Raw genomic sequence first — 21,744 nt, 5'->3', positions numbered from 1 at the left:
TTCAACGCCGCAATGTGCCTCGTTACCAGAGCGAAGAAATGAAAATCAATTTCATGCCCCCAACATATTGAACCCACAACCGTCGCATACACACTTGTGTCCCTATATATCTTACCCTACAAGTATCTAGTCTTTTCCTAGGCGGGTCTGAAGGCGTGGCAGGGGCCGGAGGTCGAGGCTCATCGTCCCTCGCAGGCCTCCGCCTTTTACGCTCAAGCAGAAGAAAGTATATCACTTTCTCGGTATTGTGGCTGAAATGAGAATAAATATTGGTTTTTAATATGTGAAATTAAAAGTAGTTTTAATTCAAATTACTAGTGTTGTAATTTGCGGCTTCAATCTCTTTAAGACTGTATGTGTTTAGTTATATAATATAACTAAGCTTTCTGATTTCTCGAATCATTGCGTGCGTGCGTGAAAATATTAAATATTGCAGTCCCCTAAGTGGGAATTGAAACCACAACCATTGAGTTATGTTTATGTTATTCATGCGCCACAATGGCCTTAAATGAAATAGTATGTATATATATGTCAATTCAATGTCAAATTGAAAATAACTTCAATTCAAACTCACTGTGCACTCAACAGATCCTGTATAAGTTTATCTCTATGTTTGAAACAGCCAAGGCTACATATCGCTTGTAGGACATCAGGGTCAATTGCTTCAGCGGAAGGTAGTACCCTGGTCTGAACTACTTCCATCATGGGTAACTCTTGTTCTAGTTCTCCCCTCCCACCTGCTGTTACCCAAGGGTGGCGGGTTATTTCTGCTAACTGGAAGGATAATAAAATATGAATAGGGATAATATTTAGGATTAAATTAAGTATGGTAGAATATGTAGATATATATAATATAGTAGGGTAGATAGATGGAACCTAGAGTTAAGACATTTAAAAGAAGAGTTTAAAAGATGAGCAAATTTCATTCTCTATCAGAGATTTAATAATTTGACTGACTTCAATAATTAAGTAGGTATAATTATTCAACCAAGTGGAGATTGGACAAAAAATTATGTTATTTGCAGACAGATCCACTGACCAATTTTCCAGTTGTTTCATGTTGAGTGGCGAACTTAACCATCCACCCTTCATCTTATAACAGAAGGAAGGAAATGAAAATAAATCATTACCCCATTTGAGAACTGAGCACACAGCCAATGTGTTTACAGAAAACCATGACAAAAAATTCAAGTAAAATAAATTTATTATTACTATTTTCAAAATAAACTTACAGTCATTCTTTTCTCAGGATTTACTTCAATCATACCACGGAGTAGTTGTTGGCAGTCAGGTGGCACAAAATGCGGTACATGGAAGACGCCTCGCTTCACCTAAAATGTTAATTAAGTAGTTTAAATACATGTGTGCAACTCCTCTCAGCATTATAATATCAAATTTTGCCTTCCGAGCTCACATTTTTTGTTTTATATATATTATATGTTTCCCTTGAAAAAAAAATTCTAAATAAAATATATAAAAATTAATATTATTATTTACCTTTTCGAGTAATTGTCGTAAGTTATCATCATCGAAGGGCAAAGCGCCAACCAGTAGCGCGTAAAGTATAACACCACAAGACCACACATCGGCACGGCGTCCATCGTATTTTTCTCCCTAAATATATTATGATAATATTTAGATTTTAGAACTAAATTTAAAAAGTAAAATGGTAAAAGATTTTGATTAGATAAATAATTTAAATATGAATAAATCGTTTGTTTACAAATATTGAATGTCAAAGATAACGTATAAAGTTAATATATTTCAGACTTCAAATACATAAAAAGGGGTGGATAGAAACATGTTTAGACCTCAGACTAATATTTTCACAATGTTTCCGACTTTAAAATTGAAGACAATTTATATATAAGTTAGTAGTAAACTATCTTTACATTTTTTTATTATTTCTTTGTGTTCTTGTTACATGCAATAAAGAAATATACAATAAAAAGTATTTTTACATATCTAACATAAAATACTGTATTTATTATTTACATTTTATGCATAAAATTATTTTTTAATATAATCTCTTAGATCATATATAAATACAAATATAAAGTTTTTTAATAATTAAACTTTATTCTAAAGTTCATAAATTGCTTACGAGTTGCTTTACATTCGGTATGGTCATCGTTATTTATGGTTGTTAAATATATATTTATTTTAACATATTATATCTTAGAATTTAACATTTTAATATGTCTTCTCAAAACTCACATTTATCGTTTTTCGTAAAATTATTATTTATATTCATAGTTTGTAAATCTAAAAAATAATTTAATTAACAACATTTTCCTACATTAACATTACTTGATAATCGATGTCCATAGTTTCACTATTTGATTTTTTTATAATTCTTGTATATGGCAACTTTGTACTTATGTCAGTATTTTTTACTAATAACCCGTCACAATTTAAAAGTTCTCATTTGTCAACCGTTTTATGCAAATCGAGATAACGCCAAATACTTTACTTTAAATATGAAAGAGATAGAACTCTTAATACTACCAACGGCGCATATTTAATTTAATCGGTTATTATCTTTCACCACGATCGACCGTTGCTTCAATTTTACAAACCGTTATAAATATATTGGTGGTAAATACGCGATAGTGTTATTAATTTTTGTGTATTGTGCTAAAATGAAGTCCGCAAAATCTAAACAGAGACTGAACGATATGCGGACGCCGTCTAGAAGTAAGCAAAACTTAAATCAGGGTGAAAGAGACCCTGTCCAAGTTTACTGCAGATTGCGACCGATGCAGCGAGAATCCGATAACTCATGTATAAAAATAATATCCCCAACCACTGTTTTAATGGCGCCGCCCCCAACCGCCCTAAGCTATAGAAACGAAGGTAATAAAACCATGAAATACACATTCAAAGAAGTTTTCCCGCCAGAGGCAAATCAACAAGAAGTGTTTGATAAAGTCGCTTTACCCCTCGTCAAAGGTCTTATAAAGGGTAAAAATGGCTTGCTATTCACATATGGAGTAACAGGAAGTGGTAAAACATTTACAATGACTGGGGAATCACAGAACTGTGGAATACTGCCTCGATGCTTAAACATATTATTTAAAACTATCAATGAACTCCAAGCTCACAAATATGTGTTTAAGCCGGACAAAATGAACATGTTTGATGTGCAATCTGAAGCTGAAGCCATGTTGGAAAGGCAGCAGGAACTACACAAGTTTAAAAGTAATAGAAAAAATAATTCAAACCCAGACTTAGCTATGTCTGATTCAGATCTCACAAAACTAGAGGAGGTCAATGAGGACAATCAATACGCTGTGTTTGTTACTTATGTAGAAATTTATAATAATAGTGTGTTTGATTTACTTGAGGATGGACCCCCTATAAGTAGGAATTTACCTGTTAAAATTATAAGAGAAGATGCGGCTCATAACATGTATGTCCATGGTGTTACTGAAATAGAAATTAAATCATCGGAGGATGCATTTAATGCTTTTTATTTAGGATTAAAAAGAAAGAGGATGGCTCACACAACTCTTAATGCCGAGTCTAGTAGAAGCCACTCGGTCTTCACAATAAGATTGGTGCAGGCACCTGTAGACGAACTGGGAGAAGCTGTGATACAAAACAAAAAGTTTCTCTCTATAAGTCAGCTTAGTCTTGTTGACTTAGCTGGAAGTGAACGAACGAACCGGACTAAAAACACTGGCCAGAGGTTAAGAGAAGCTGGTAACATTAATAAGTCATTAATGACTTTACGAACATGTATGGAAGCTCTTAGAGAAAATCAAATTAATGGTACTAATAATATGGTACCGTACCGAGAATCAAAAATTACACATTTGTTTAAAAATTTCTTTGAGGGTGAAGGTCAAGTTCGTATGATAGTATGCACTAATCCAAGGGCAGAAGATTATGATGAAACATTGCAAGTAATGAGATTTGCTGAAGTTGCTGCTGAAATAGAAATTGCTAAACCCCAAGTGGTAGATGTAGCAGCCACTATAGGTCTTATGTCTGGTAGACGTAAAGCTAATAAACTATTTAATGCAGCTAAAGAAAATATTGCTAAGCCTGAAGCTAAAGAACTTGAATTGGATCTAGGTCTTGTATACAGTCTAGGTCCAGACTTCCCTAGCTTAGAATTGAATAGCTCTCAAGCATCTCATATAATAAAGGAACTGATGGCTCATTTAGAAATGAGGATCAGTCGTAGAGAGACATTAAAGAGGAGTAAAGCAATTAAAGATGAGAAATTGAGATCAGCTCTATTAGAATTAGAAAAGGATTCTCTAGAAGTTAGAGGTGAAAATGTGTCCTTGCGAGGACAATTAGCATCAGCTGAACGTCGAATTAGAGCTTTGGAGGATAGACTGACATCTATGGAAAATATTTCTTTATCACACCAAAGAAAGCTTAGTGAAATGACAGAATACACATCGTCGTTAAAACGCGATCTACAAGAGAAAGAACTACTTCTAAGCCAGAACAAGCTTGACAAAGAAAAACAAAAGAAAATTCTAGAACGTAAATACAACCACAAAATCGCCGCTGAACACGAAAAAGCTAAGGAAATAAACTCCGAAAAGGAACGACTACGAAATGCGATAGAGGAAAAGGAGAATCGATTGCGCATTATAGCAGAGGCACTTAACGGCGACCGAGGTGACATGGATTTACCAAAGAGTACAGGAGATATGGCAGCTCAGACAACCATACGAGATTTTACACCTGGATCTACACCTAGGGCTTTACCAGCTCATCTGCTAACTCCTTTTAGTTCACATACGAGGGAAACCCGAGACACTAGAGAAACACCAGCGACTTCGCGCCGAGGCGTGGCCATAGCGAATCCTCGTCATAAACGATCGTTATCTGCAGATGGCAAAGGCTGGGTAGAACACGCTCCCTCCAAAATAGTTCCAATGGGCACCGTATTGAAACCTCAAATAACTAACAGCAAATTTGTTAACAAGCTAACTAATGTGAAAGATATTGCTAATTCCAAATCATCGAAATACTGTCTCATTTCTCAAGAACAAGATACAGATGGAGAGTTGGAAACCAAGTTGTACAAAGGAGATATAGTGCCGACTTGCGGAGGTGGGGCCCAAGTTATTTTCAATGATGTGGAAATGCTGAAGCAGTTTTCTCCTACAACAGAGAAGAACTCATCTCATAGGACTTCAGGTACGAACTGTGCGAGGCATTCGTCGAAACGAAGGGAAACTGGTTGTTCTCCTCCACAAACGCCGTCGAATACCAGCAAAAAACAAAGGGTAGATGATGATTAAGCCTAACTTAAAAGTGTTGAAAACTAGTAATCTCATTTCTTTAGGAATTATGTTTAACTAAAAAAACTATATTTATTATTTAAATCTTCATCTGTCATTTTGAGACATTGCCTATTGAGTGGCGAAACTCAACTCCGCGCTTTGTTCTGTTACCTCAATCAAAAACTTGGTAATTAAATTTTTTAGGAAATATATTTAAAAACTTAATTTATCATCAAAAATGACTCACATTACTTTTATGTTACATCAGTTGGGTCAGTATCATATTTTGATTTGTTAAAGGAAGTACAAAATTTGTACTTCCTGCTCTCAGCTAGTTAACATCTTTTCAATTTAAATTAGTTTATTGTGTCTCATGACATGTCGAAAGATAAATAGGGGAACTTGTCATTAACTAATAAAAAAATTGGAACTGATCTAAATATGTGTATTAGGATTTATTTGTTATATTCATTTGTACTACTCAATGCCTAAATTTTTAAGTTATATTTTGAGGTTGTTATATAAATATCACTTTAATTTGGTCTTAAGGAAATTAAAAAAATACAATTAAATAATTTGCTTGGATGATTAATTAAATGTATTTATTTTGTCACAAATAACATAACTCTGTATCACTTCCAAATAAATGTATAATATTTTAAAAATACTGTAAAATATTACTATTAAAACATGACATTACTTACTATATTTTAAATACCTCACATGCTTAAAAGTTGATTAAAGCATTATAATGAATAAAATTCAGTTTTACCAATTGCTCAAATGAACTTGAACATTGAAATGTTACTAATTACTATTGTTTTATATTTTTTTGTTTTTGTAATATTCAATTCTTTTCTGTGATTTGTTATAAGTACTTAAAAAAAGAACACAAAAAAAAACAAAAGAAAATAAAAAAATAATTTTATTTTTTAAAATTATGGCACAATGGAATTAAGCCCAAGTTGCATTAATATGTGTACTGAAATTAAAAAAAAACAACATAATATTAGTGCTGTTACAATTATGTAGATTTTCTTTTAAAGAAAAATTAAACATTTTAATTTTGTATAATTTTCTGTTATTTTAGAGAATAGAAGAAGTTAGAAGATAAATAAAAATCTTTACGCCTATTTTGCTTGAGATTAAAATAAAATTAGGCGGGAAAAGACTTTAAAGGTACAAATGTTTACACAGCACTTTGTAAAATATATTCATACTTAATATATTTCCATTTATTGGACATTTTCTTCATTTTCTAATATATACGTACTTAATTAGTTAATATAATTATGTTTAACTTTTTCTTTAATAATATTTAAGTTGTATTGTTTAGTTTTAGATTTTTTTGTAATGTAAAGATTATTGTACTCTTTTAGAAGTGTATTAAATACCTGAATGGTTTAACGATTTTTTTTATTATACCTACGATTTATGTAATAAAAAATAATTTAAAAGTCCGAAGAGCTAGCAAGATAGAAATACTTGCTAAATTATATTCTAAGTTAGCCAACAGCTATTTTAAGAACACTAGTTATTTAATACTAAGTACTTTTAGAATAAAAGATAAATATTTTAAATTGTTATCTGTTCATTGATAATGGCGTTCTAATTTAAATTGAATGTAGAGCTTATGTACAAATTATTAGTATTATTTACATACATTTAAACATTTAAATGAATGTAATTAACTACACTATTTTATATTATATTTTCCCAACTTTACCCGTATAACTTCAGGGCAGGCGTAATGTGGACTTCCACACGATGTCTCCAGCAAGGAACCAGCGGGTTGCAGCGACGCCATTCCGAAATCAGCAATTTTTATGTTATTTCTTTCGTCTAGTAATAGATTTTCTGGTTTTAGGTCGCGGTGGCTGGAAATTATGAAATTATTAGAAAAAAAAAAATCTATACCTATATACTATAGTAAGCAGAGGGAATTTAAGAATCGTTATACTCCTTTGCCGTTCACTCGAGACGAGGTTTTCGTGTTGAGTCCGGAATACAACCCTGCTTCTTATGTTTTTACCAGAATGAGGAAACAAAATTTTATGTCTCTGTCAAAATTTTATGTCTGTATGTAATTGAACCCACAGCCGTCGCGCTTAGAGTCAGACGGCTTCGAGTATACAAATGTATATAAAATTTAGTTCGTTCGTTCATCACGCGTTTTCCACATAGGTATAGGTTTCCACTTTTTGCTCAAATTAAACATGTTTGTATGTTTAACATTAAAATTAAATCAAATCAGCTTCACGCTGTATCCCGCACACAGCAAGGTAGGCAGAGTGAGCCTAGTGTTAAGACACTCCGATTCCCCCATTCCATTGAATTCTTAAGGCATTGCGTGTTGAGTGGCGTAGCTCAACGCCGCGCTTTGCCTCGACACCAGAGCGAAGAAATGAAAATATATATTTAAATAAATATTTCATTTCCTCGAGTGGGGATCGAACAGCTTTGGCTTATCAGGCCGAGGAAATAAGAACTATTAAGTTAGCTTTTCACTGAACAGGAACCTTGGGATTGAACCCACAACCATCTTGTATACAGTTACATGATGTCAAACAATATTTAACTTAACATTTGAACTCCAGGTGGTCGTCATACGCATTATTAACTTATAGTGTATTTTTAAAATCAAATTGAGTTTTCCTATTTCAGAATAGATTTTCATAAGAAAATTAATATTTTATTTATATACATCTTTTTAAAAAGTAACTGTTACCATATAGAATGACTATGGCAGAAGTCCAACGCTGATATAATCTGTCTGAAGAATCTTCTGGCTTCCTTCGGCGTCAGTCTGCCTTTTTTTACTAAATAGTCGAACAATTCACCGCCGCTCACGTGTTCTAATACTAAATACCTGGAAAAATTATATGTTTTAGTATTATAATAGTACAGTGTTATAGTAGTAGTAGTAGACTGTAAACAGGTTCGATTCCCACTTGAGGAAACGAAATATTTAATTGTCTTATTTCTTCACTCTGATATCGAGGCCAATCTAGAATTTGGAGGAAACCCTACTAACACTGTACTCTCTGCCTACCTTGCTGCATGTGGATTGGAAGACAGCTCTGACGAAACAAGTAAGGAATACAAAAATATTTTTTTCAATTTTAGGCAGAAGTTTTTGAGAATGACTTAATTAAACAAACTTTTCTGCGTTATTTATATACCTACACCTAAAAGATACAATTATAAACAACAGTAAAATTAGTCATGGTTATATTTAAAATTTTAATCTTAAAGATTGTTTTCCAAGGATTTATATTTGCTATAAAGTCTTTATGCCACTGAAAAATGGCACGACGTTAAAAACCTCGAGGCACTCCTCTTACAGCATCTAATAACGCTCCCGTGGGACTTTGAAAGTAATAGGATTAAATGTACTAGAAAATTACTTCTTTTAATGCTATTTATTTATATTATGTAATATTATTAGATATTACATAGGGTATTGCTTATTAAAAATATAATTATATTTAAATAAAAATCTCTTGTCGATCATATAAAAATAGATTGAAGCGAGAGAAACCGCGTTTCAGTCTCTAGTAATAATATAAACCTTCGCATTGGATCCCTTAGTGAAAACCACATTAAAATCGTAGCTTGGAAGCTACATCGATGTTTAGCGACTTTGTTTTCTAGAAAAAAAAAAAAAAAAGTAAACAAATATACTTACAAATATTTTTTGTTTTCATAAACGTCGGACAAACCGAGCACGTGGGGGTGCTCTATTAACTTCATTATAGCTATTTCTCTTTCCACCTGAAATGAAAAACAAATATTAATATGTTTTATACGAATATTGAGGCCATCATGGCATAGTGGACAGCGTCTATATAATCTGCCTTAGGTGAAACACTATAGTTTATAAATCAGCTTTTTCTATAAGTAAGTATTTTTTTGTAGGCTTGGCAAATAGAAGCAGGTGTCAAAACTCTTCGAAGTCCAATATATTTTGTCACATAGCGGAACACAACGCCGTACTGCCTCTACCGCAGCTTATAAAATGAATATAATTAGGTAAATATTCCCTCTAATGGGTATCGAACCCACAGTCTTCGCGTTTACATTTAACGTTGTCTCCATGCAACATGATTACCCCTAATTATCTTTAAAGCCACATTTGTAATTAAAACGCTTATAACTACTTTTATTCATTCAATCGGTTAATAGAAGCAACTTTAGGCTCCCTTCGTTTCTTTTGTTAATATACATAGAGGTCAATAGGTAACAATAGATTAGTGTACGTTGTTGGAATTAGCCGTGTCAGTTAAATTTCATACTAAATTGTTATAATTTAACCTGTATTTTAAAACTTTTTAGTTAAGGCTATAGTGAATGTTCCATATTTGATATAATCATGTACCTAGAGATAGGTTCTAGGTTTAGGAGTTTATTTAAATTGTGTTAAATTAACAAACAGATAAAATGTTTAAAAATAATTGCTTTTGGGATCTACGATATTGATAAATGTCCCCAATAATAGATTTTCCTACATATCTTCCATGTACAGACATCGATCATTTACAATGTTATTAGATAAGTATAATAAGTAACAGTATGCATCGCCTAAAAGAACTTATACCTTCATTAACACAGATTCACTAAGTTTTTCTCTATTGATTATTTTGATAGCGACCTTCTTCCCAGTGACGCAGTGTACGCCGAGCTTAACGAGACCTGAAAGAATAGAAATTTTTAGTACATACATTATTTACAATATAATAAATATCATAAAACAGGAAACAGTGCGGTGTTGAGTTCCGCCGAAAGTGGAAAAATGGAGTGCCTTAGCTCTACGTTCCATTTATATGTATGCGTATAGGTATACTTGTTAAAAGCTGTGTATGCCTGATGATACATTTTAAATGCCACAGGTGACCCTTACCACAGGGATTGCTATACAGTTATATCGAAACTTCGAAAGTATAAACATCGCGATAAAGCCCATTATTATCATCAGCCTGTCCTCGTCCACTGCTGGACATTGGCCTCTCCAATGGCACACCACTGAGCTCGATCTTCAGCTCTTCGCATCCAGCCTATTATAGCCTTCTCCAATTGATGGACACAAAAATAAATTAACTATTTAAGTCACTCGTCCCTGAGATTAACTAATGTAGTTATAAACATAAATATTCTCATCAGCTAGAATTGAAACCACAACCATTGCTTCCGCTACACCTCAATCAATTACATAAATCCCTATAGGAACATAAGTTTTCTCGGATTCTCTTAAGAAATAAATAATTAAGATTTTTTAATAAAACTCCCGCCAAGTTTGTTGAACGTTGCGGAACTTCTGAATGGAGTTATCAAGAAAAATTGGACTTCTTGCGAAATGTTTGTACCCACTCGTATTTCAAGAGTATTTGCTGAGAGCTGGATGATGTCTTAATTAATATTTTAATAGAAGCTTCATGCTATATCCCTCATATACAGCATGATGCCACTTTCAAAATATATTTTTTTAAATTCACGCTGTACTCTGCATATAATAGGGTACAGGGAACCTGGGAACGTAGTGCTTAGACGAGAGTTTCTAGTTTAGGTTCCCGTTGTCATTAGGATTCGGCAGAATGTGGGAACAGAAGTGCTGTTCCCACATTCTGCTGAATTCTAGGCATTGAGTGAGGGAACTTAACTCTACGTCTTGCCTCGTCACCGAAACAGTCATAGGCTGTAGCACTGCGCCACTAAAAGAAATTCGTTAAATTGTATCTCTTAACAGAACAAAACTTGTTCTGTTCCTATTTCATGCAATACGATAAACGGATAGTAGAGAAGGGAGTATCTTAACATTAGGTTCCCTATCTCTACCCTGTTAAACGCGGGATATAGCGTGAAATTTAAAAAAGGTGGTAATAACAACTCTCAATTAAAATGTAATTTGAGCTCGTATCTGGTAAAGTGTATGTGTACTTACATCTATCGATAGCATTCGAATGAACAATCGGTGGTAAAAATGGACGTGTTACTAAGCAGGTAAAAAAAATATTTTTATTTTATATGAAAATAATTGAATTTTACTGATAAGAAATAATTAAAAATTATATATAATTTGGATTTTTCGGCCATTTTTTTAAGAATAAAAATTTTGGAGCGCGCACTAAACTATCCTGGGAACCACCCAGCCTCATTCCCATGTAAACGTGCCAGTCTTGGGAATTAGGGATTAAAATATATATTTTTGTATTGTATACAAATCAGCTTCAAGCTATGCTATTATAACCTTGCTGTGTGCGGGATCACAGCAAGGTAGGCAGAGGGAACCTAATGTTAAGACACTCAGTTTCTGCCGAATTCTGGAGGCATTACGTGTTAAGTGGCAAAACTCAACGCCTCGCTTTGCCTCGACGCCAGAGCGAAGAAATGGAAATATAAATTTAAATAAATATGTTTTAGTATTTTGTAGAAGATAAGTAACTGAACATCAAAATTGTTACTTTTGAACTGGTTTCAAAAAGGAAAACTGACCTCAAAAAAGAGAAAATTCCCAATTCAACTTTTTGTTTGCTTGTTCCGGGATTTCTTCGCCAATTATGATTTTTTTTATATTTTTATTTTTTGGTGAACGAGCGAACCCTGCTCATATATATGAGACGAACATACGTATAAAATAAATAAATATATAAATAATAGTATAACCTCTTGGTTTCAAGTTAGTTTAGTTTTTTTCTTATGTTTTCGTATAGATATGGGTATAATTTCAAAGACGGTCCTCTTTAATATTTTTTAACTTTTTAAATTATTTTTTAATGTATCTTTGATACAAATTTAATCATTTCCAGGTGGATATTTTTATTATCATTATCAATGGTCTTATCAATGCCCAGTGGAGAATACAAAGCAACACTCCAGGTTTTCCCTCCCAGTGTGTTAATGCTACCATTTATTTATAAAGAAATCGATGATATCTCTGCTATTGGTAAGATCAAAATATTATATTTTTTGCAGCTTTCACGCTTTTTCCCGCTTAGAGAAACACTGCGTTCTCTGGTTACCAGAACGAGAAAATGAATGGATGAAATAATTTTTTCCCCTAAATGGTGATTGAACTTAAAATTGTAGCGTTCATAGTCTAACTGTTATTTATAGATTTCCAATGCTATTGATATTTTCATCTTAATCAATATGAAAACATAATTATTAACCTCTAATTAAACTCTTTCGTTACTGGATAATTGATAGACAACGCACAGACGACGAACGACGACGAAAGTCGAAATTTAGTAGGTAGGTAGGTTAGGGAGCGTGGAGGAGAACTATGAGAGAATTTCAAAAAAATCCTACGAGAACGGATAAAACTTTAACAGGAATTTTATTATTTTACGTTTTTAACATCACGTAGACAAATCTATATAATAAGTAAACAGTGAGAGTCGCGTCATTCACTTGTCAGATTTAAAACAGGGCTTACACTGAAAATGTAATGCGTATTTAATGACCCGCTTAAAATTGTTTAAAATTTGATTAATCTTATTTAAACAGAATTGAAACTTATTTAATAACTATTTAATTAATTTAGAGGTTATTGTGGGGCAGGAATCTGAATGTAAACGCGACGGCGTGGGTTTGATTTTCATTCGAGGGATTTTAATTCATTTTCTTGATTTGGTTACAAATAGTGCACGGCGTTTACTTTCGCCAATCAACTCGCAAAATCTCGAAAATTGGACGGAGCGTGGGGGAAGGAGTGCCTTAATACGTGGTTCCCTCTACCTGCCTTCCTACAAACAAGACACAAAAAGAAAGATATGACAAAAATAGCTTCGACACCAGGGGGAAGATAAGAAAATATTAAATATTTAATTTCCTTGAGTGGGAATCGAACCCGCAACCTATCCTATTTACAGACACATTTTTTTACTGCACCACGACTGACCTCAACATCAATTTGTCATATCACCTGCATCATATACAACCCTCAATTATTTCCACTGACCACGTAAAACAAAACCACATGTAACATATATAAAGGAAAACCAATCTATAGTCTACATATTTATTTTCATATATTTTCAATGAACAATACAAAATACTCATCTTTGTACTCTTTGAACCGTACTTTACTGACTACCTCGTTCCGTACTGACATTTCCGATTTCAGTTCGTTTTTGACCTAGTTCCAGGCCTTTTCGTGTGAAAGTGCTATAACACATAAATATTGAAATATTGTTGCCAAAAAATCTTATATGAGTCTTTAGTAATAGAGTGAGTAAGTTTTAAACTATTAATTTATTTAAGCTTCAGCTGTATAAGGTAGATATATGACAGGAAGGGCAAAACGATCCTAGTGTTAAGATACTATGCCAAGTTCTCTCTGGCTATGTTGCTATATGTAGACGGTACAAATTGTAAAACTGAAAAAAAAAATCAAACTACCCACCAATTAAAATGTGTTTGTATTCAATTTTCAATCTACTGAAAATTGAAAACCAATTTTCGTTAAAACTATAATATTTTTCGTTAATTACTGAACAAAATATGCCAAAACTAAATAACTTTTATTTATATAATACGGAATCCGCTGGATTCAAAGGGCGCAGGACCGGACGGAGTGGCGAGAATTAGGGGAGGCCTATGTCCAACAGTGGACGTTAAAATGCTGATGGATGGATGAATGGATGGATATAATACGTATATCTTTATATTGAAAACCATTTGAACCTCTCGGTAAACTGACAGCGAACTGACTGTTCCGCTCAGAATGTGGGTCACAGTTGTGACGTCGGAGGAATCCACTCAATACAGACAACAGATTATATTATTTTATTTATTTTTTAATTGAAATATTTATTCATATTATAATAATATTAAAAGCTTGAAAAATAATTATTTGTTGCTACGATTTTGCTACGACAATTAAGATGATGATTTTGATGAAAATGTTACCGTTCCTTAATTTTTGGATCATGACGATATGACTTCTAATTTTCGAGAAGAGTATAGCTCCATAGTTTGTTTGAACGTGTTAATCTCAGGAACTACTGGTTCGAATTGAATAAATATTTTGTGTTGGATAGCCCATTTATCGAGGAAGGTTATTTCATGACATTAATATTTTTTTAGGCAGAGGAAATCTGGCAACCTAGTGTTAAGGACACTTCGTTCCTATTAAAACATTTCCATCCCCACTTTCCACCAAATTCTAAAAGCATTGTGTGTTGAGTAGCGGAGTTCAACACCGCGCTTTGCCGCGTTACCAGCGTTAAATAACCCATTTATAAGAATATTGTAAATAGTTCAACCGAACTTTAAAAAAAATATATTGCTACATACAGAATATTCCATCTCAAAATAGAATACTGCAGCATTTTAAAACTTAAATCTTAAATATGCCTCGTTGAATATAAGCTCTGTAACTGAAAAGCCTAAGATGATGATTCTTTCATGAGAAAAGTTCTTTGAAATATTATATACATATATATTATGTGTTTTTTCATATATTTGCATATTCTACCTTTTCAATTTAGTGAGCTTTGGGACTTAATAATTACGAAGATTGAGCGATGTTATGATAATTGTATAGAAAGAAACACGAGTTTTCTCGTACTTTTTTGAACATATTTAGCTTTAGATAACAGTGCGTTGTAGTTTTGGCACATTTTTATATGAAATTTCATAACGATATGAATAAAATTTTAAGATATAATCAAGTTTAATATATATAACGAGAGAAGTAAAAAAAAGAGGTTTTAGATGGTGTAGGATGGAGGCTGTATCCCGTATATAGCAGGGTAGGCTGAGGAAACCTAATGTTAAGTAAAAAACTCTGTTCTCTGTTAGCATTGCGAAACAGAGGGCCATTGCGAGTTGCGTGGCGGAACTTAACGCACTCTGAATACACACTGACCAAGAAAACGCGGCGTTAGGTTCCAATTCCACCAACACGCAAGGTCTCTAAAGTACGGCAAAAAGTGGAGAATAATGTCTTAACTTCAGTTCTTACGATACCATTAAGTTTATGCTTCCTTTATAAATAGTTCCATACTATCTCTATTGAATAATTAAGATTTTTTAATAAAACTCTGCGAACTTTGACGAGCGCTGTGAAACTTTTAGATGGACTTATCAAGAAAAAATTAACTTCTTGCGAAATGTTGGCACCTAATTGGGTTTTATTTTGCAGAGAGCCTGATGATGGCTTAATAGCCTAGCTTATTAATAGCCTAGCTTATTATTACCCTAACTTATTAATTTATTAATTTTTGCACTTGATTGATTTCTCGATATATGGCGTTTCGAGCGTGCCACTTGAGCACAATTCATTTCGCCAATGTCACGTTGTATGGAAAACACAGGAAGGAAATTGACCGGTAATAAAAAAGATAATATTTTTTGCACTTACTAACTGCAATAATATAATAATAAAAATAAAAATTTATATAAGAAGGCATATACCTATATCTAAGTATCTTTTATATCTTTAGTAACTTTCCTAAGGAAACCAGCAAATATTTGTTTTAAATATCATCTCAACACAATAACCTCTTCGCTCGAGTGTCTGGTGTTAGTGCTTGTGAAATTTTTCAATTTTCTTTTATAAACTGGTTTAATAAAGGTAAAAGCTTATATTCTACGTTACAGTACGGTGGTGAATTGAAATTCCACACGTGGGAATGTTTTTAGGTTTTGTTTGCCTTAGAGCGGCGTTAAGTTCCGTAAATTTAATATAGTAAGTTACATTACCTTATGAGAAAAAAAAAACAGAATAGTGTCTTCACACGACTAGAAACGAGGGTTGTGGGTTCGATTTCCATTCAGGGAATGTTTTTCTTAATATTTTATTTTCTTTGCTTAGATAACGCAGCAAAGCGCGGCGTAGAGTTCCGCCACTCAATATGTAATGCCTCAAGAATTCGACGGAAAGTGAAATTCAATGGGAAAATGTAAATAACTTAAGTATAATCATTCACCTAGTGGAAATCTAACCCACAGTCATAGCGCATAAACCCTGACGACTAAGCCACGACTGCACAATTATAGAAAATTTCATTTTTAACCAAACCAAATTCGAGTAGATTGCTATTTTGAAATATTAATGTATTTCCTATGAGCAGAGTACTCCCACTAACTTCTTACAGAATTTACGATTTTATAATGCTTTTTCTTTAACAGGCTCAAATTTACTATGGAACGATCTTTTAAAGGTAACAGGTGAAGAGAACAAAAGAAGATTTTAGTGGAACACTATAATTCAAGTATGAACAATATTTATGTAATAAATTAAAATATATTGTAGTTTAAAAATTAAAAAACACGTTTTATTACACCAAGTTCTACAAGTGCTACAGAATGTGTTCAGCGCTATAAATTATATAATCCTAAATTCGAATGGTTTACTTGTAAGTGTAACCTCTGAAGAGTTTCACTATCCAGGTTCCAAGGCCTGGCTTCATCATGAGACCAGTTCCTATGCTACGTATAGCCGCCAAGTTTCATGATGGTACAATTATTACAAGAGGGTCAAATTCAGTTTTTTAGATTTTGTTGATGAGTTACAAAGCTCACCCAACTTCCACCGTTCCTATGCCCATGTCATTAAGGTATATTATATCACTTAATCTAATTCACACTTGGAATGTGACATGTTTCACACAAAACTATTAATCATTTCGTTTGATTTTAGACAGGCGAAGCTCTGCAGCTTCGTGCTTACCTGCGTAAAAGCTAGTAAATAAATATATAAAAACTCACCCGTCTGTCCTTTACCAAGAGTTTTCTCCAATCTAAAAGGCCCAACATACTGATAGGCCTCTGCGGCCGCGTTGGTCTCCATTATAAACCTTCAAATATATATTTCTATTTCAATTGTCATCTTGACTCAGGTGCCATACAAAGGGACGGTCATTGCTTGTTTCTGAAACAATAAAAATAGAAAATTCTATATTATGATCATTCCGTAATTTTTAGGGCTTGTATCGGAGCACCCGTGAAATATTTGGGATAGACTACAAACAGACAGACCGATGGATGGACAGTAGAGTCTTAGTAATAGGCTGCTTGAAATGTTTGACCCTTTTGAATAGCTTGTGTGTCTGTCCGTCCATCTGTTACAGACAATCCGCCCAAAAACTACTATACTAGACTTTTCTTAGCTGTACGCTGGTTCTCACACATAACAGGTAGGATAGGAGGAACTGGGAACATGGTGTTCGCTCTCCGCTAAGTTTCCATTAAGACATTTCCGCCCCCCACTCGCTTCCGCCGAATCCTTGAGGCATTGCGTGTTGAGGGACGGAACTAAACGCAGCGCTTTGCCTCGTTACCAGAATCAGGTAATCAAAATATTAACTGTTTCATTCCCCCGAGTGAGAATCGAACCCACAACATCATCCCATTTACATTCCTTTAAAATAGTTTAAAACTTGGCTCTATATTATTGTTGCATGCATTGCCAACATTTATTAAGACTTTTCTCTTAAAACGGTTAACTGTCACATTGTATGTACCAAAACGAAAAAATAAAGAGAAGAAGAATATATATTTATTTCTTAAAACGTATAAATTCCATACATTCGAAGCAAGCGTAACAACGGCCCCACTATTGCGGTACTATCGACATGGAATCATGTTAAAAGCTTGGACCCGGTCCAGAATATCTTGACAGACTGTTACATAACGCAATATGAATAATGAACTGCTGGAAATTAGTTGGTCTAACTATTGATATAACTAAATTTTGAGAAATTGACAATGTTTTAGATGAAACTCTTTAATGGGATCAATCGTGTATATGTTTCGTGTGTGACTGTAAAAGAGAGAGGTTGTCGGTTCGATTCTCGCTCAAAGAAAATGAAATATTTCATATTTAATTTTTTTCGCTCTGGTGCACGCACGCACGCATCTGCTTGCATTGCCTCCAGATCTGGCGGATGGGGGAGTGGAAGTGAAGGAACGAACGGAACGTCTTAACACTAGGTTCCCAGGTTTAGTTTGCCTAATCTGCTACGTGCGGGATACAGCGTGAAGCTATTAAAATTTATTAATGTAATAATATAAATACATAAATAAAAAATAAAGTTTTATAAAAGAAATTTATAACAAATTCAATTCCGGAAACAAGAGACAACAGAGATGCCATTGTAATATTGCTTAAAAAACTAAAAAAAATAATTAATTATATTAATTTGTAGTATTTGTTATACGATTTTAATTGGATAACCAATCTGGCTGTGAATCCCCACTTCAGTATAAGTAGCCTCAAGGATAGTAACACTCCCTGCAGATCATTGAGATTTGAGGTTTTCACCCTTAGAAATAAGGAAAAGTTCTTTGAACTACAGCCAAGTCCAGACTGGTTAATTGAATCCTCGATGGGTTAGTGACTGACATACTCGTAGTGGTAATTAAAAAAAGGATTGAAACATATTTAAAAACTATGAAGTCGAGTTGAGGCCAGTCGTGGCGCAGAGGCACAAGAGTGCGACTCTAAACATGACAGGTTGTGGGTTCGTTTCTACTCGAGGAAATGAAATATTTAATATTTTCATTTCCTTGCTCTGGTAAAGAGGTAAGACGCGGCGTTGAGTTACACCACTCAACGCGCAATGCCCCCCGTAGAAGCAGAAAGGGGGGAACGTCATTGTCTTAACACTAGGTTCCCGGGTTCCTAGCTGCTGGAGTTAAAAAAATTGAATTCATAATCTTAAAATGGGAATCGAAAGTTCGGTTGAAATTAGGGAACGTCACTAAGTTGGGAACGTTACTTTCGAGACGTTGCGTGTTGAGTGACTAAACTCAACTGACTTGTTTTCAGAGAGAATAAGTAGTCACAATAGATCATCGAGGTAATTACCCTTAGTATTAAATAAAGTGCTTTGAAATAGAGCCAAGTCTAGGAGTAAATTAGACTTGTTAATTGAGGATATACTGGGTTAAAGTGGTTAATTATGGAATAATATTATGAAAAATGTTTAGAATATATGAATTCTAGTTAATATTCTAGGAAATGATTTGTATTTTTTAGCTGCACGCTGTATCCCGTACACGGGAGGATAGGCAATGGGAGCCTGGGAACCTAGTGTTAAGCAAGTCCATTCCCATTAAGACATTTCCGTTTTCCACTTACCGCTGAATTCGGGATGTGTTGTTTGTTGAGTGGCGTAACTCAACGCCGCTCTTGTGGAAATCGAACCTACAATCATCTCACTAATCTGGGTTTGAATCAACACTGCAGTCATCTAACTTCAAGGATAGTAAGATTCGCCCCGAGAATTAAAGGAAACTCCTTTGAAATAGAACCAATTCTAGGCGTAAAGTAGACTTGATAATTGAGAATTAGTCGTGCTATAGTGGTCCTGTGGTTAATTTTTGAAAGAAAACGTGCTTAACCTAGATTTCGATTTGATATCTAGTTTTTTTCTTTGTTACGTCACGCTATATCCCGTATGTTTACAAGGTAAGAGGTAGTATATATTAAAACTCTGATTTCCAATTTCCGCCCAATATTTGAGACATTTCGTTGTCACGTCACGCCGTCTTGTTCCTAAAGCGAGAAAAAACTTATTCCCTTAAGTGGGAATAGAACCTATAACCGTCGCGTTTACAGTCATAGCCTCGATAGTTTTTATATAGCTACGATAAAAACAAATTACGATATTAGAAAGCATTTAATACTTAAATTATTTTACTGTGCAATATTTATTTAGTTTTCATTACATTAGACCCTCAGTTTCCAAACTAATTGATTAAATTTATACCGTCGATGTAGAGTTGTTTGGTGTTAAATTACATTACGAGGGTCGTTAGTTCAATTTTTTATGTAAAGGATAATAATATATTTTTTTTTCTACTTTTATCTATAGATAAAAGTAGAAAAGTCAGTCATGGTTCAGGGATACAAGCATACGACTGTAAACTCGACGGTTTGTGCTTTCGATTTCTACTCGCGGAAATGAAATATGTATTTTTTTCATTTTTTCGTTCTGGTAACGAGGCAAAAGTGCGGCGGTGAGTTCCGCCACTCAACATGCAGTGCACGCAATTCGGCGGAAAATGGGCAATCAGTCTTAACACTAGGTTCCCAGGTTCCCTCTGCCTATTTACTTCTACTCGCACCAATAACCATTTAAAATATTATAATTTCTCAGAAATATATTATAATTTAAATAAGCAAAATATACACGCACACAATGTAATAATCACGCAATAATAATTGAGGAACTTGACTTTTCTTAGAAATACACATTATGGAATTTTTTAAGCAAATTATAACCAAAAATTAGGTCTTTCGAAGTTAATTTGTACTAATAGGTAAATTTAAAAAGGTTTTACAATTATCATTTTCATTATTTAAACCTACTTTATTCTTTACTTTTTAGTTTCTCGCTGTATCTACCATACAGCAGCGTATGCAGTGGGGACCTAGTATTAAAACACTCCGTTCTCCCTTTTCATCGAATTTTTGAAACATTCCGTGTTGAGTGGTGGAACTCAGCGCCGCGCACTGCCTTGCCGGAGCTAGGAACGACAATTGTGGGTTCGACTCCCCCGAGTGAGAATAGAACCCACAACCGTTGAAATTACAGTCGCATGCTTGTTTCTTCAATTCTGCCTATTGTGAAATAATACGGAATATATTAACACTATATTCCCCCTGGCTACAAATCATCACTAACTCGTTTAAAGACGTCAAAACCCTATTTTCTTTTAGAAAAAGAGAATATTCCACAATAATATCACAATAGCACTAATTAAGGCTATGTTGAAATTTGTATGAAAAAAATTAAGGATTCGAACCCGCACCTCTTCACTATATCCAAAGAGCCCATACGTTATTATCGCATATCGGAAAACATTCTTCGCATTATGCGTATAGTTCCTAAGACTTGACTTCTATTAAAATAACCCCTCACTAAAGAAAGGGTAGAAAGTAATTTACACGCAATGTTTTTCCTTTATTTTGATACGGATTTTCATTGGTTTTTTTTTTTAAAGGAATTTTGGAAAGTAAATGGATTGGTATTACATGAAATTTTGCGACAAATTTCTCCGTTCTCTATATTCTTTTTATGTCATTTAGATCTACTTCTATATAATTTAAGTAGGTAATTTGTATTTGATATATTGGGCTATATATTTTACCCTTTTTTTGTAAGCCGTCGTGAACAGTGTCAACAGCTGTGGGTTCTATTCTCAGACGGGTGAATGTTTTATATTTTTTTTTGCTCTGGTAATAAGACAAAGCGCGGTGTTTAATTCCGCATTCACGCCATAGCTCGAAAATCGAGTATGTCTGGAACGGGGTGAACTCAGTATGGGTATTATGAGGATTTATTAAGAAATATTTAATATCGCGTAATTTGAGATCCTAACCCACGCAACCAGGATAATACGCAAGCGCTTTGAACTCTTCTAAAAACGTATAAGTCCGAATCGAATAGTTTTTTAACAATAAATACATTCTCTGAATACTCTTCTCTTCTCTTTTTAAACTTAAATACATTCTCTGAATACTTAAAAAATATTCTTTTAA

General features: G+C 33.7%; 2 protein-coding genes and 1 long non-coding RNA gene across 6 annotated transcripts in view; 2 read left to right on the top strand and 1 right to left on the bottom strand.

Annotated features, from left to right (window-relative positions):
* Positions 1 to 21,744, bottom strand: part of sff (BRSK family serine/threonine-protein kinase sugar-free frosting) — a 36,729-nt gene that overhangs the window by 13,920 nt on the left and 1,065 nt on the right. For 3 of the 4 annotated variants that reach the window (XM_085204042.1, XM_085204043.1, XM_085204044.1), the window contains exons 2-10: positions 16,965 to 17,127; positions 9,850 to 9,944; positions 8,941 to 9,026; positions 7,981 to 8,121; positions 6,979 to 7,129; positions 1,498 to 1,614; positions 1,233 to 1,331; positions 575 to 774; positions 116 to 251 (exon numbers count right to left, since the gene is read on the bottom strand). In XM_085204042.1, coding sequence (XP_085060168.1) covers positions 116 to 251; positions 575 to 774; positions 1,233 to 1,331; positions 1,498 to 1,614; positions 6,979 to 7,129; positions 7,981 to 8,121; positions 8,941 to 9,026; positions 9,850 to 9,944; positions 16,965 to 17,046 — 1,107 coding nt within the window. In that variant the 5' untranslated portion in view covers positions 17,047 to 17,127. Of the gene's footprint in view, positions 1 to 115; positions 252 to 574; positions 775 to 1,232; positions 1,332 to 1,497; positions 1,615 to 6,978; positions 7,130 to 7,980; positions 8,122 to 8,940; positions 9,027 to 9,849; positions 9,945 to 10,152; positions 10,569 to 16,964; positions 17,128 to 21,744 lie in introns of those variants that run through there. The other variant, XM_085204045.1, reaches the window with a different exon arrangement.
* Positions 2,430 to 6,662, top strand: pav (kinesin family member pavarotti). The gene has a single exon (XM_085204041.1). It carries the CDS (start codon positions 2,643 to 2,645, stop codon positions 5,268 to 5,270), a length of 2,628 nt encoding a protein of 875 aa, XP_085060167.1. The 5' UTR covers positions 2,430 to 2,642; the 3' UTR covers positions 5,271 to 6,662.
* LOC146528107 (uncharacterized) lies at positions 11,158 to 16,504 on the top strand. The gene is made up of 3 exons (XR_014879203.1): positions 11,158 to 11,249; positions 12,056 to 12,192; positions 16,386 to 16,504. It is a non-coding gene; the product is annotated as an uncharacterized LOC146528107 (long non-coding RNA).

The sequence above is a fragment of the Heliconius melpomene genome, chromosome 20, assembly GCF_056956725.1.
Source record: "Heliconius melpomene rosina isolate 202511_hmr_F chromosome 20, ASM5695672v1, whole genome shotgun sequence".
Lineage (NCBI taxonomy): Eukaryota > Metazoa > Arthropoda > Insecta > Lepidoptera > Nymphalidae > Heliconius > Heliconius melpomene.
The sequence above is the reverse complement of the archived record's forward strand: the minus strand, read 5'-3'. Positions and strand labels throughout refer to the sequence as shown.

What these genes read in the sequence shown, in the direction of transcription:
- pav (XM_085204041.1), top strand. Translation starts at nt 2,643, where the DNA reads ATGAAGTCCGCAAAATCTAAACAGAGACTGAACGATATGCGGACGCCG.